This window comes from Cheilinus undulatus, linkage group 7, assembly GCF_018320785.1.
Source record: "Cheilinus undulatus linkage group 7, ASM1832078v1, whole genome shotgun sequence".
NCBI classification, from domain to species: domain Eukaryota; kingdom Metazoa; phylum Chordata; class Actinopteri; order Labriformes; family Labridae; genus Cheilinus; species Cheilinus undulatus.
The window spans coordinates 10,273,834-10,289,684 of record NC_054871.1 but is presented as its reverse complement, the minus strand read 5'-3'; the positions used below and the strand labels follow the sequence as shown (position 1 = coordinate 10,289,684).

The 15,851-nt window shown below is 39.6% G+C and overlaps 1 protein-coding gene across 1 annotated transcript; it reads left to right on the top strand.

Annotated features, from left to right (window-relative positions):
* The first annotated feature begins 7,783 nt into the window (after window positions 1-7,783).
* foxd3 (forkhead box D3) lies at window positions 7,784-9,638 on the top strand. The gene has a single exon (XM_041791747.1). The coding sequence runs from the start codon at window positions 8,145-8,147 to the stop codon at window positions 9,342-9,344; it is 1,200 nt and encodes a 399-aa protein (XP_041647681.1). The 5' UTR covers window positions 7,784-8,144; the 3' UTR covers window positions 9,345-9,638.
* Window positions 9,639-15,851: the final 6,213 nt, after the last annotated feature.

Genomic DNA, 15,851 nt, shown 5'->3' with positions numbered 1-15,851 from the left:
ATTGCCAATGAACCATATCAAGTAAAATTTCAACTTTATAAAATTAAGTGAATCACTTGGAATATATAAAACACTATGATGATATAGATTCAAGACAACAACAAAGGAGAGTAAGAAATGCGATGCAGTGCTGCTCAGGCATAAAAGCTGCACATGCAAATTTTAAATTTATCAAAATTGATGCAATATTCCCTTCGTCAGAACCTGGACTGGACTGAGAAACTTTGGTTGAAAACAAGAAAGACTGTTCAGAAATGTAAATGATAAACCAGGACAGTCCTTCATCATCCAAAGTGACTTTAACGGTTTAAATATTTTATATTAAGAGTCCTCTTCTTTCATTTTACGGCAGGCTGCAACATTGACTTAAAGGGATATTTCAGTATTTTTGAAGTTCAGTGTGTGTTTCCCCTTTAAGGAGAGCCCACTGGGGGCACCAGTAAGAAAGCTGGACCAGCCCCTCCCAAACTTCAGTACCTGGCCAAACAAAACCTTCCTACTACCATGAGATTCAAATTTACCTCCATATGTATAGTTCATATATAGAGTATTTCAAAGTGATTGTCAGACACATTAACATGACTTAGCATTTGTGGAGATGCAAAGTACAACGAAAAAGCCCCCACCATTTGTTTTGTTTTGATCAGGCTTCTGCAAAATCAGCTATACTTTATTTACGAACATTCGTCTCTTCCCACTTAAACCATGACACCGTCTCTGTACGTCAGACAGCATTAGTGACAAAAGGTGTACATTTTCTGGATGTTATTGTTATTTATTGGTTCTAGTTATATTAAATACGCAAGCATTACTTCAATTAAACAATATTTCTGCTTTTTATTTTTTGTGTTTTTTGTCCCATGGCCAACCTACAGTTCCTTCTGGGCTCACTTTAGGACTCTCTGAGCTGGACTATACCGGCTTCAGACCAGTGGTGGACTCAGGATGTTTGAGGGGCAGAGGTGAAAATATTAAAAAAGGGCCCCTGCTGTATGCAGTGGAGCACCAATGTACAAAAGCTGTTGTACATTTATGATGACACAAAGAAACCCTACTTACGAATATTTTTATTGTGGGACTGAAACTACAACCACACTGCCATAAAACGAATTAGGAATTATTAACTTATTTACCATTTGTTGCAGTGAAAATGAAGTGAATGAGCTTGTGGTGCTTTACTGCATTTAATCTGCTATTGGTCATAAGCCAAAGAAGGCACTTCATCAAATTTTGTCCATTCAGGAGGCAACCTAGGAAACACTTTGCCAAATGTTGTCAATTTAGAAGTCAACCTAGAGGGACCTTTGTCAACAAAGAGGAATTATTCAAGTTTCTGGCACCAAATGGGGCACCTTATCAAATGTTGTGCACCACAGTATAACGAAAAGGGCCCTTAGTCACATTTGTGTTCTTTCAGAGCACCTAAGATTTTTTTCAATGTTTATCGACTTACAGGTCACTAAAATGGGCACTTTGTCCAAAAATAACATAAAAAATGAGAGAAATAAAGAGAAATAAAGAAACTAATAAAGTAAAAAAATAAAAAAAACCTACAAAACAACAAAACAAAGTCCCTTTTGAAAATAACAACAAACCTTTCAATGAGTCATAGAAGATAATAAAGGCTTCTTAATAGTTTTTAGGGCTAGTTTTTATGTTATGTTTGGATAATAATTGTCTTGTCCTGTATTTATGTTAGGTATTGAAAATAAAGATTAAAAAAATGGGCACTTTGTCAAATGTCTACTTGCAGAGTACCAGAATGGGTTCTTAGCGTTTTTATGAATTTTGGGCACTAAATGTGGCACGTTTTTTTTTGTTTGTTTGTTTTTTACATAAAGGGCAACACAGTAAACACTGTTTACCTCATCATGGCATCCAAAAGGGCACTTTTGAATTGCAACCCCTCCCCACACACACACACACACACACACGTTTTGGGTCAAAATGGGCAAAAAAAAAAAAAAAAAGAAAAGAAAAGAAAAGAAAATCAGTGTTGGTTCAAATGTATGGTACACTGAAAATTTTAAGTGCTTAATTTTTAATTTCTCCCTGAAAGTCTCCATGTCTAGCATGGTCACAATATTATGGTGAACTAAATTGTGCACAGTGTAACAGGAAATAAATAGAAATGTATGGAAAGCACTGGGATATTCCACTGGGAACCACACTGAATGGGGGAACGTAAGGAGGAGGGGCAGCTAAACACAGGTGGACAGTCACAGAAGCCACAGAACAGTCATATAGGCTAATTATGTATAAGAAGCTGAGAGATACAGTCATTATCAGGGATATTATCATCTTAATAAAAATAGTTTATAATGAATCGTTTTCACGAAATAGTTTTTTCTTGATTTTCCTTTAATGCAATGAAAACGACTTCAGTGGCACAACTACATGAAAGCATAAACCAAATCATCAAAACCGACATGAGTGGCAGAGTTTTGAGTCATCAACGCCCACGTGCGATTTGCTCACTGGCCTGCACGAGCGCAATTTATTCTAAAAGCCTTTCACGTCTGGGCCGATCTGTGTTGAATAATTAATGTGACGTTTTGACGTTATTTTACGCCAAAATCTTTAACAATTCAACTTAGAGGTTAAAAATATGTTTGGAAAACGATAAATCTGGAAAATTCTTTGGACTTTAACACTTCAGATGAAATAAATCATTATAATTTTTGTTCTGACTTTTTCTACAACATGAATTCGCCACACTGGGTTGACCCAAGTATGTTATTTAAAGTATGATTTCTAACGTCTAATTTTAGGTTATTATAAAGGTATAAGCCTGAGTATTTGACATCTTAAAATGTGACAGGCCGCAGGATTACAGGCCTGCTGACTGTTATTATACTGGCCGCTTAATGAGGCTACGAAAAACCAGCTTACATGTTCATATCCAGCATTTTGGTCCAAATCAATTTATCATAGGCTTGGATTTATTTTAAACTGCGATTATCAGCCCAGCACTGAGCCTATCAGGTGAAATCAGATTGACTTTAATCAGGAATCCCCCTGAATATCAAATCTGTCAGGACTCAACGAACAGTGAGCGAAGACACGCGTGGGTCCTTCTCTACCCCTCACTGTGACTGCCTGTGTCTATCAGCCTTCACGTGTCCTTCAGTAACACATCAACACAACCGGACTCACGCACGCGCCCGTCTGCTGCTGGAGCTCAGATCAGCTGTGTCTGACTCTGCAGGTTAAAAATGGACGCCATCATAACGTTTGACACAAACTCGCAGGTTGACAGAGTGGATTCTGGGAGAAAAGCTGAAAATGGTGATTTCTAAAATACAGGAGGAGGACAGAAACGCTCACGTGTCTCTGTCTCTCCTGTAGAATCCACAAATCGAGCATGTGAAAATACAACAAATAGAAGAATTTATAAAAAAGATGGCAGAAAATTCTCCAGTTTGGAGTTCAGTTTTTACAATCCTATGTTTTTTTTTCTTGTCTTAATGAAATGTGACAAGCTTCTGTTTGGCCTGGCCTGCATGCTGTGAAATCATTAACAGAGGCCGCGTGGTTAGAATTACAGGCGCGCTAATTGATGCCATCGTTTCATTGGCTGCTGCCTCCAAAATGTTTCTAGAACATTTAGATGTTGTATCACGGATTAATGTGTAGAGTTTGAGTTGAAATCATAATTATGTATTTATTATACATGCAGATTTGATGTAAAATAGCTTTATCAAGCACTGATTTGCATGCGTAATTTTACAACCCAGCCCACTAAATGGACTTTTTTTCACATGTCGTGTTTACTGCACATTTTTGGAAACATTATCTCAGCTTTATTCGCCTTTTTCCTGTTTGCTTGTTTATTAGAATAAATTCTACTAAAATAATAAGAGAAGAGATGAAAAGATGCTCCAGTGGAGAAAAAAGGAGAAATCTTTCCATGTCCCACTATCTGGATATTTGGCTTCTCAATACCAACTCCATCCTGCTTTTTACAAATGGAAAACCTTTGTTGTTTAACAAAGACGCAATAAAAATGACCCGAATGCGTAAAAGTCGTGCCTTTCTCTTCCTATACTGTGTTTTTATTCGCTTTTTTTCCTGAAAAGGCCTGTAAAATGCAACGAAACGAGTTCTCCTTTCAAATAGGGCTACATTTTGTAGGGAAATCTCTTCAGATGAGTAAAGGCCTTATAATGTTATTTGCGTAATTTTAGTCTTGTGACATAAAGGGACGTTAAAAGTACGCCATACAAAGTCTTGTGGACTTTTTCCCTTTAACTTATAACATAATTGAAATATTTGGATACATAAAAACAAGATAAAATCTCTGAAAGTGGTTAACATATCGTTCAAATTTGGAATTCTGTGCGTCATTGATGCGCTTATCATTAATTTTGTGATGCTCTAACTTTATTTAGGTGGACTCCTCAGAAATACGCTCGTGTCTCTTCATAGGGCTGGGCAATACTGATCAAAAATCAGGTCCTGATTTTCTGTTTCTGAATGTAAATATTTAATATGAAGGGGAACATACTTTCTTCTGCAGAGAAATTAATAAATAGAAAGCCATGGACCTTTATGAACAGCCTGATGTGAACATGTGCATGGAGCAGAGGAGTAAAGTAAATGCAAACTGGAACAAGTAAGACAATATTGCTCCCTTTAGTATTATAATTATGAATAGATTATCTTGTCATCCTCAGCACATTACAGTTAGTTCTGGCCTGGTATCTTTCAAAACATTACCATGAATAATATCAATGGGGGGAAATTAGTCTTGCCCCTTAGTTTATGTTTGAAAATATTTTAAAATGTCTTAAAAAGGTAAAATATTACCCAGCCCTACCTCCTCCTGCTCTGTATGACATCAGTCTTTATCATTTTTATCTTCATAAAAATACTAGAATAAACTCTGGGTCTTATGGCATCTAATAAATCTTGCCTGCTCTCTTAGGTCTAAGGTGTTTCTTTTCTAAGTTTTTTGTGCTTTTAAAAGAATAACGAGGAAAAAAATCCCCCCATAGGCCTAAACTGGCATCACAAAGAGTGAAATAATCCCTCAAACTTAGAATTTCCCACATCTTTTTCAATATTTTTCCCAGCTACAAACAAAAATAAAAGACCTATTTCGCTTCTCTGTCAACTCTTAAGCGTCTTTGAGCAAACACCTGCCCTCTCCCGCACGTGACCGTGAGCTTTGACACCTGGCGAGCGTGCGCAGACCTCCAGGAGCCCGGTGCGACAACCACTGGACCATCCCATTATTATGATCACAGTTATTTGTTGTGTGACCTTGCTGATGATCACATGTGCTGACTGTTTCCTCTCCATCACCTGAGCTACTGCTGCTCGTGCTTCCTCTCTCTCTCTCTCTCTCTCTCTCACACACACACACCTCCCTTGTAATGGTTTCATGCAGGAGCGAGTTGGCTTATTATACTAAAAGGTTTTGTCGCGCTAAGCCGTGCATGTGTGCTTAAAACGTACATTTCATTAACAAACTGCGGAGGAATAAAAGCGGATTTATGAGGCTTCAAAAGATCACAGGAAGGACGCGTTTCAAACCCCCTCTCGGTGCTGTTTCACCCGGGTTATATCAGCACTTACACCGCCTTTCACACAACACTGCGACTCTGGGATTTCTGAAAAAAAAAAAAAAGACGGCTGGCTGCACCTGTCTCCACGTGCATATGGAGAGGAAGAGCGCATGTGGTAAAGACTATGTGACCTCCTTTAAAATGGCAAAAACAAACCAGCCAAAGAGTGCTCCACAAAGCTCCTTTATTGAAATGCATTAAAAAAAATGTCACGATCCAGTTTTAAAATGCACCCAAAACGAGGATCTGACTGAGTAACAAGCCCTCCTTTTGAGAGGGGAAAATTCATTTCTTATTTAGAAGGTCAGAGATATGAAAAGGAGTTTTGTGCTTTGAAGATGTGCATAAAATAAGTTACAAATCTGAGCAAATGAGATGCAAATTTGTCATCTGATAAACTCTGATCAAAATAAACAACCCTGAAGAAACGCAAGTGCATTTATTTGATTATGTCCCAAAAAATCCAAACGCAAAAAAAAAGAAAATCCTCTCTGAGCTGCAGAAAAGTTGCAGCAGGCTCTAGTAGTCCGTACTGACGAAGCTGCGGATCACGCAGGTCACATAGAGATTAACACGAGGAGGGAGGAGAGTCTAATCAGAAGCCATGGTTCCTCCTTTGACCCGCACTACGCTTTATGAACTATCTGATTAATCCTTTTTATGTCGGGGGCAGTGGCGCACGGAACTGCACCTCTGCGCGCTGCTGGATGCGAATTAAGAGTCAAATTAAGACCGGAAATCATGAGATGCAAAAATAATTAGGGTTGATTTTAAAGGAAGTGCAAGCTGCAAATAAACTGGAAAAAATGTGCATTTGTATGTCCAAATGCACCACCTAGTACCTTGAGTTTAAAATGGCAAGTCAAGGAGAAATGTCTGCCTTTGCATGCAAAAGTAGACCATGAAATATTTTCTGTCCTATTCAATAATCAGGCTAATTTTAAAATAGGCCAGAACTTCAAGTGGGCAGCTATAATTATGAATGCAAATCAAACCTATTGAATGTGTATAATTTGTGCTTAATTTGAGCAAAATTGAGCAAAATGCTGACACAACATCATCAATTATTTTCACTTATAACTCATTACGGTCTTTGAATTCATTCAAATAAAGATTTGCCAAAAATAACTGGCCCTCCTGATTGTGGATAATTTCATTAACCTTCCTAAAGACTTCCTATAAAATCAATTAATCATCTCAAATTTGTGCACAGCTTAATGTTATCTGAATTGGAACAACTGGATGTTAATTTATCCCTAAGACGCGAAGCTTAATACTCCTCTTCTCTCGCTATTCTACTCCCAAATGTTCTCACACTTCGCAGGAAACCCCTCAGAATTTGCGCCCTCACCTTCATGCTTGTGAATAAATGCTCTCTTTGCATTCCCCCGCTGCCCGCATTTCCTACTTTTTTCAAATGTAAAAACATGCAATGATCGGGGTCGTTAGCACCTCTTCAAACTCTTAAGGGAATTCTTTATTCTCTCTCCATTCATTGTCACCGGAGCTGCTGCTGCTGCTGCCTCTGCTGCTGCTGCCTCTGCTGCTGCTGCCGCTGCTGCTTCTTAATATTCTTCCCACCTTCGGCTAATCCTGCAGGAATAAATAGAATTCAAGCTTTGCATTCGCAGCTTTTGGATTGCAATATTAAGGCATGCGTTTACGCTGCAAAAACAACTTTACGCACGAGGATAAGTGTATTTTACGCACAGCGACATGCACTAAATTAGGTTTGCATTTCAAATGAAATCATGCACAATTAAAAGAAACATAAAAAGGCATAAAAAAAAGGAGAACTTAGTGAACTTATCTGTCGCTGTTTTCTTTCTTCAGCTTTCCATGGAGTTAAGTTTGGGTTGATTTTACGCAGCAACGTTAATGCGCATCAGATCTTTCAATCACAGGCCAATTTTCTCTCCCCCCCCTCCTCCTCCTCTTCCTCCTCCCTCTGCCATCGTTAAATGGTCTATGACGGACGAACACAGAAATCAGCGGAAAGCAGCATTGCTGATGTCCCATTGTTGACAAATCCATGAAACAACTCCAGTTTGCATGGTTTAACAGAGAAGAGAGGAAAGAGAGGCGAGAGGGGAGGGCGCACTGGAGAGGAGAGGGGGCGTGTGTCGTCACCGGACCACGTGGCCTGCACTGATAGTATATCTTATACTGGGAAAAGTAATCTATCAGACAGTCCTTTTAAAAGCTCCGGCCTTTAAAAGCAGCATGTGTCACCTCGACTTGGCTCTCCAAATATCACTCCGCTAGGAAATACGCGCGCAGAGAGAGGACGCCGGAGCGCAAAAACACTTCTCCAAACAACTTCGCGGCAGCTTTTCCACCAGGCCTGTTCTCTTACAGGGTGGAGAAATATTTCTAGAAGTTGAACTTTCCTTTTCGCCCGGTTGATCAATCGTTTCTGCTTTTTTTTGGAGACGTCTGATCACTTGACAGGAGCGAGCAAAAGTCAAGCAGACTCGGCGTGTGAGTGCGCGGACTGAGCCATCATACACGGCTTTAATTTGCGCCACTAGACTTTTATTTTTTGAAAAAAAAAGAGAGTGAGGAAGCCGTGAGATGACCCTGTCTGGAGGCAGCGAAAGAGCCAGCGACATGTCCGGCCAAACTGTGCTCACAGCGGAGGACGTGGACATCGACGTGGTGGGCGAAGGAGACGAGGAGCTCATGGAGAGGGGGGACAGCGACTGCGACAGCCCGGGAGTGGGCATCCTGCACGATCTAAGAGGAGAACCGGGTGACGATGAAGAGGTTGATGATGAGATCGAGGTGGAGGAGAAGGAGGAGATGGGCTCCGGTGGAGGGAGTCCGTGCTGCGAGAGTTCGGGAGAGGGAGAAACGGGCATCGGGAAGGGAGAGGGGAACGAGCAGAGCGCGCCGGGCAGCGGGCTCCAGAAACCCAAAAGCAGCCTGGTGAAGCCGCCGTACTCCTACATCGCTCTCATCACCATGGCCATCCTACAGAGCCCTCAGAAGAAGCTCACTCTCAGCGGGATCTGTGAGTTCATCAGCAACCGCTTCCCTTACTACCGAGAAAAGTTCCCCGCGTGGCAAAACTCCATCCGCCACAACTTGTCCCTCAATGACTGCTTCGTAAAAATCCCCCGGGAGCCTGGCAACCCCGGCAAGGGCAACTACTGGACCCTGGACCCAGCTTCAGAGGACATGTTCGACAACGGCAGCTTCCTCCGGAGAAGAAAAAGGTTCAAGAGAGTTCAGCCGGACATGCTGAGGGACCAGACGGCGCTCATGATGCAGAGTTTCGGCGCGTACAGCCTCGGGGGCCCCTACGGGAGGCACTACGGCATCCACCCGGCTGCGTACTCCCATCCGGCGGCTTTGCAGTACCCTTACATCCCCCCTGTGGGTCACATGCTGCCCCCGGGCGTCCCTCTTCTTCCCTCGGCGGAGCTGAACAGAAAAGCCTTCAACTCCCAGCTCAGCCCGAGTCTCCAGCTTCAGCTCAACAGCCTGAGCACCGCGTCCATGATCAAATCCGAGCCTTCAAACAGACCCTCATTCAGTATAGAGAACATCATCGGGGTCTCCAGCGCGTCCTCGTCATCGCCGGGCGCTGCTCAGGCGTTCCTGCGGCCTCCAGTGACGGTTCAGTCGGCCTTACTGAGCGCGCAGTCCCTCTCTCTGACCAGAACCTCCGCCGCTATCGCCCCCATCCTCAGCGTGCCGTCAAATATCATCTCTGGACACGTTTTACCCTCAGCGACGGCAGCCGCAGTGTCCAAATGGCCTTCACAATGACTTAAAAAGGCGAGATAATAAACTTATTTTTATAAAGACAATACAGGAAGAGAAGTGAAGAGCACAAATCAAAAAGAAACACTGGACTGTGTAGCCATGTAAAGACTGCTGAAACACAGAAAAAAAGAAAAAGGAGATATTTCTGTACAGGTAATATTTGTAAATATTTGTAAAAAAAAAAAAAAGATTTTACCTGTGTGACTTTTACCTGTCGATTTTTTTTTCTTTTGTTCCTGTTTGTGTTTTTATTTTTTATCGGAAGCTCGATGGACACTTTTTAGCTTCCTTTTCATACAAGACACAAAAAGCTCTGAAAAATAGTCTGTTTATAAATAAAAAAGAAGTTAAATATATGTAATTCTATGTAGCTATATTGTGTTGTAAACTGAATTTATTTGTAAATAAATATGATAAATAATTACAAGCAGTTTTCATGATTAATCTTTTTAAATGTTTGATATTAACAACGAGGAATAAAAATGGGTTTAATGAAAACAAATCTTTATATTTTAAAATTAACTACTTAAAAAATTAAACCGTTCATCCTTTCAGGGAAAATAAATATTTACTTTTAAAGAAAGTAAGCATTTAAAATAAACGTTTCTTTTATTTTGAAAATTACGTTTACGTTACGTTTTTGAACGTTACGTTTCAAAAATTAAAGGAGTCATCGATGTTTTTTATTTTATTCAAAATAAGCCAGTATTTTAAAAGCTGTGTTTGTTGTTGCATTTAATTCGCCATGACATTTATAAGTTCATTCACCGGAAATTGATCAGAATTAGCTAAAGCATTTTTTTACGATAGCGGCGAAGTATTTCCGGTGTTTTCTGTTTTTTTTTTTAATATAAACACTAAAAGCTTAAATTAGAAATATTGAATTTTTTCTTCAGAATAAATGTATTTCATTTCGTTCTGTTTAAAATTTTAAACTGCAAAGAAAAAATAAACGACGAACAAAAGGGGAAATAGCTTATGCTTAATATCGATTTCAAAATAAAACAAATATAAATTTCATGTGGACTTTAACCAAAAAAAAAGGAGGAATATTTCATCTTAAAATTACGTGTTAATGCGATTTTTATGGCTGGTCATTTACGCAGTAGAGTCCCAGTTTCCCAAACTTAAAAACAAATGAAATCGTATTTACAAGTTCGCGCAAGTCGATGTAAAATATCTCAATTTTCACGGGTAAATAGAGAGAAAGTCTAATGGTTTCCCTGAAGCTCAAATCCTGTTGTTTCCCTGATAATAATCTCTTTGTAGGGGTCACACTCTGGACACCTTTAATCCTCTCTTACATCAGCGCTGCTCGGCTCTCTTCACGCGCTCCACATTCTGCCGCTCCGTGTCTATAAAGGTAACAGTTTCGCAGTTGTGTCTGGCTAATCACTTTTACACAAACAGCAAATGGTGCTCGCGCTCCTCTCAGTGACTGTGTGAGTGTGCTATATTTATCTGATCCCCATGAGAAAGAGAAAGGAGCCTCTCTGAGCTTCACTCCATCTCAGACACAGGAGAAGGTGCTGATGATGCCAGGGCTCCTCCAATGTCACCTCGGCATCTCATTCACCATTATTACAGCGAGATGACTTTTATTATCGACGTGATCACACTGGGGTGAAAATGATAAAAACAAGCTTGGAGCCTAGTATATTCTAATTAGCCTACAAAAGAAACAATTATTGTTTTTCAGTTGTTCATTCATCCAAATAAAACTTAATTACTTAATTTAAAAAATATAAAAGATTTGACTTTTCAACGTGTAATTTCTTGCATGATAATTTTTGGGCATAATTCCAAAGGAAGTTTTACATTTCCACACACTCACTCGGGCTGTCAGTTAACAGAGGGGGTTTCAAGACACGATTGTGTGTGTTAATGGTGCCAACCGCAGCTCTATGTGTGCGTCTTTTGTGCGTATTATACGCACAACCCCCAACCGAGATAGCATCAGAAATAAAATGAGACAAACGTGCAGTTTTTTTTTAATAATTTTCAACTATTTCCAAAGTGTGTGTAACGAATGTAAGAATTCAGGCAAAGCCAACCCAGAGCAGCAAACCAAGGCCCTCGTCCTCACGTGCGTAAAGTAGCCCAATACCGGAAACGAGTTAAATAATTGAAAAACCACAGTCTCATAGTCTCAGTATGATGCGTCTGTGTGTTAAACTGAGGCGAGGATGCTGCTGCAGGCTGACAACACACACACCTCGGAGGAGACGAGATTGAGGCCGCTAGGGGGCGTTCACTGACACCTCCTCATGTCAGAAATTAAATAAAGATTTGGAAAGAAACGACCTGGAATGATGGAGGAGAAACTCAAACTCACAAACACTTAAACATGTCTATTTTTCCCATTTACTTTATGTTAAATGATTGTTTAAAAATGGTTCCAATGTAACTAAATATGTATGGCTATATCAAATATAAACACTCACCTGAGGCCCTGTGGTCCAAGGGGCCTTAAGATAGTCTTATAGGTGTCCATCAGATATGAGGTATGCATCTAAAATTACTTTCAATGATTATGATTTGTATTTTTAATGTAAATATGGTACCAAGAGGATAAGAAGGCATAAAATTAGAATTTGATAATCCAAAAGGGTCCATGAGGAGGACACCTGGCCCCAAAAGCAAAGTCCAAACCCCTCAAAAAGACCCACCATGTTTTCACATCAAGCAAATTATAGTGAGGTAGATTGTTATAGATACTGGAACAATAATAGGTGGGTTATTTGTGCACATTGGTTTATTTTGTATGAATTACACCTTGCTTTGTGATGCCCATCTATTGAGATCTGGAGGCGCATGTAAGAGGTGATGAGCAGGTACTGCTTCCTGTAAGGTGGTTATGTAGGGCTGTGTCCATTTTAATTGAAAAGCAATACTTCATAATATTCTTCTTCACTTATGATTACTTGAAGTAAAATGGAGACAGGTCTCACATTGTTCTTTGCCTGGGGCCTTGAAATTACTAAAACTACCTCTGCATAGCTTATGTGGAAGAAAATGGATATAGGCCAAATTAATTTCCAACCATAATACCTTAAGGACAATGATTAAAAACATGAAGAGGTAAACACTTTGACTGAATGTCTATAATAATCATTATCCCTGTTATTTGCTTTGGCATATGAAGGTTACTTAATTTTAGTGAAAACGAGACAATGTTCAACTTTCTGCAGGAAAAATCACTGTTTTAATTTGAATTCAATTGAAAGTTTAAATATAAAGTTATGGAAAAATAGTTCTGAAATTAAGCAGATTCAACGAAACCCTAAAAGACTTAATCAAAAACTTTGAAATGAGTATTATGTCAAATATATAGTCTACATATGAACTGTGAGAACTAAAAGAATGTCATTTTACAAAAGTCTATGCCTACTTCCGCCCGCCAGATAGTAACAGTGCAGCTCGTTCTTTAATATTCGTAACCCCTTGTCCATTATTTTATCGTAATCAAACGCTTTTTTAGCGTCTTTGCTCTGTTTCACAGCACTGACGCTGACATGTGTTGATTGGACGCACATTCAAAGAGCAAACAGTCGCCCTCGCGCGCCCTCACGCACGCTCCCGATAATGACCCACGCAGCTGCACGTGCCTGTGCACAGGTGGAGAGCAGCGTGGACGGAGGTTCCCACAGCCCCAACAGCCAGGCTATAATAAGTCCGCAGACTGTTTTAGAATAAAGTTCGCACTGCGCATGTCTTCGTTTGGCTAAATTAGCGAACAGCTAATGTGACCAGAGGTGGTTTAAGGCCCCAGACAGAGCAATGTGAGGCACATTTTGATTTAACGTACAGCGATCATAGTGACGTGAATGGTGAAATACGTCCAAAATAAACAATGTACGCTAACTACAGGTGGAATAGAACCACATGTTTTATAAATCTATTTTATGCCCTTTGACTACACTGTAATTCACAATTTTATTGATATGGTGTTTCGTGATGGATCCTCTCATAATTGGCTTGATATGAAGACATAATGGGGCATTTAGAGGGGGGTAACACTCCCTCTTAGCCTGGGATCCTTCTGTTGGAATTTTGCGGACAGTCAAGCTCTATTGTGATGCTATTTCATTCACAATAAGAACATTATTTACATTCTTACCCACTGTTTCAAACAATTTCTTAGGTATAACTTCTATTTGATGCTCACTTATTAGGCCTATAGAATAAGGCCCCACACTTCACAAAGCCCCATACCTTTTCCTGCTGAAACTGCCTTATGACAATTTTTAAGAATAAATTAGAAAAAGCATGCAACAACAACTATTATGCTGAATATGTGGGTGGGTTTTATGGTTTCACACAGGGAAAGTCAACTTTACTTTGGTCTTTTTCATTAATGTGGATCTCATAAACACAATGAGCCACAAAAGTTATGATGCATCACATGTGTTTGGAGTGTACTAATTTAGTGAAACTATCCAAAGACAGGGGGAAAATAAATCTCTCATCAGAGTAATACTCCTGTAGTGAGTCTTATGTAGGTCTCAAAGACTGTTTTACTAGTAAGCAACGGTAGGTATTGCCTGGGGCCTTGTGTTCCAAGCACCCTCGTGATAAAGTCATCCTAGGAGTGCATCAAAAAGGTATGATATTAGTATGAAAAATTACCAATAAAGGGCCAAGACTGAATAGTAAAAGCATCAAAATAGACCCTGATTATCCAAAAAAGTCCCTTGGGAGGACCCCGGCCCCACGAGCAAGGTCAAAGCCCCTCTAAAAACCCCACATGTCTTCATATCAGGCAAATTATAGTTAAATGGATCCTCAAAGGCATAATAAATAATGAATTGGGGGATTTTTTTTGTGGTAAGATGGTGTGCAATAAATAAAAAATTATACTTGGGGAAGATGAACTGATATTGATATTGCAGTGAGAAAGTAAATACCTAGAAATTAAAATATTAAGATATTGTGAGTTTTAATTATCATGTTTGCCTAAAAGGTTACCAGCAGACACTGTTGGGTGTTTGTTTTTTTAGATTTGGGAGTCCTGTGGTTTTCCTTTGGTTTTGTATCCAAAGAAAAGGATGTTTCAGTGTATTTTGTTCTGACTATGGCTGTTTTTAGCCACATGGGGAAAAGCCTCATATTTGTCTCCAAATGCTCCTATGCCACTGATTGGTCCGTTGTGATTTCAAGATTTTCAGGTATTTCAGTGTTTGTATTATCGCAACACCAATCAAGCATGTTTGCCACAACATACAGGGTTAAGTATGTTTACCACGGGACCCTCTGTTTATCATGAAAACATGCAGTTAAAGTTTCTGTGAGGAGTATTAGCTGGTTAGGAAACAAACAGAAATGAATAGCAATGACTCTGTCATAGCCATGACAGCAAACAAGACTGTCAGTGACAATACTGATGATTTTATATTTAATCAGAATGCCTTTAACTGCTGAAGGGGAACAGATGTGATACAAAATGAGTTATAGCATGCAAAAATATTTTTAACATACTTTTCACAAAATATAAAATGAGGGATGTTGTTGACTGTAAAAAGAAAGATGGATGAGAAAGGCACCACTTAGACTGTGCAGGAAAAAGAAAGCAAAGAAATGAGATGTCCACCGGGGGCACCAAACCTGATACAAAACTACAGGCTCCTCACAGGAGCTTTAAGTAGGATAAAGCCAAAGGAAAGACTGATGCAGGGACTTAAACGTTTTCTGGTTTTCATTAGCTTGGAGAATGATTCTGACAATGTTTTACACCTAAACTAAGTGCAAAGAGAGTTCATAACCCAGCATTTTGTGCTGTACTTTCTCTATGTGCATCATCAATTAAGTTACAAAGACAATTACGGCAAAATGCTTATAACATAGTTTGTTTTACCTTTAACATTTTAATTTGAATGAAGATTTGAATTTTAAACAGTATGAAAAGAATATGGACTACATGGATTCTCATGTTTATCTCATGCTGGAACCTCTGTTGCTGTAAAATGAAGCCAAGGCAGAAGGCTGTAAAACTGCAGTTCCTTGAGTGTCCACTAGAGGCTGACAGCAGAAGAACTGGAAGTCACGTACATACCCCATGTTAAAATGCCCATTTCACACGAGAAAAAATCTTTATAGCCTGGTTCAGAGCGATTTTAGTCAAAACAGTTCATGTTTTCATGGACTGCCACTATACCAGGGAGGGCAGTTATAACCTGTCTATTTTGGTTTTAAGAAGGATATGAATTATATATGTAAAAATAAAGCTATCACATGAAAAGTGGTGTTTTTCTCAAGATCCATAGATCCATTTTCAATAAAACTTTTCCTAATTAGGGTTGCAGGGGACTAGAGCCCATCTCAGCCATCAATGAGCAAAATGCAGGGTACACTCAGGACCGGTCAAATACGAGGCTAACAGATACGGACAAACATTCACACTCATACTCACACCTACTGGTAATCTAGCATCCCCAGTAAGCCTTATGAGCTTGTCTTTGAACTGTGGGAGGAACCCGAAACACCTGAAGAAAACCCACGTTTCCAGGGGGA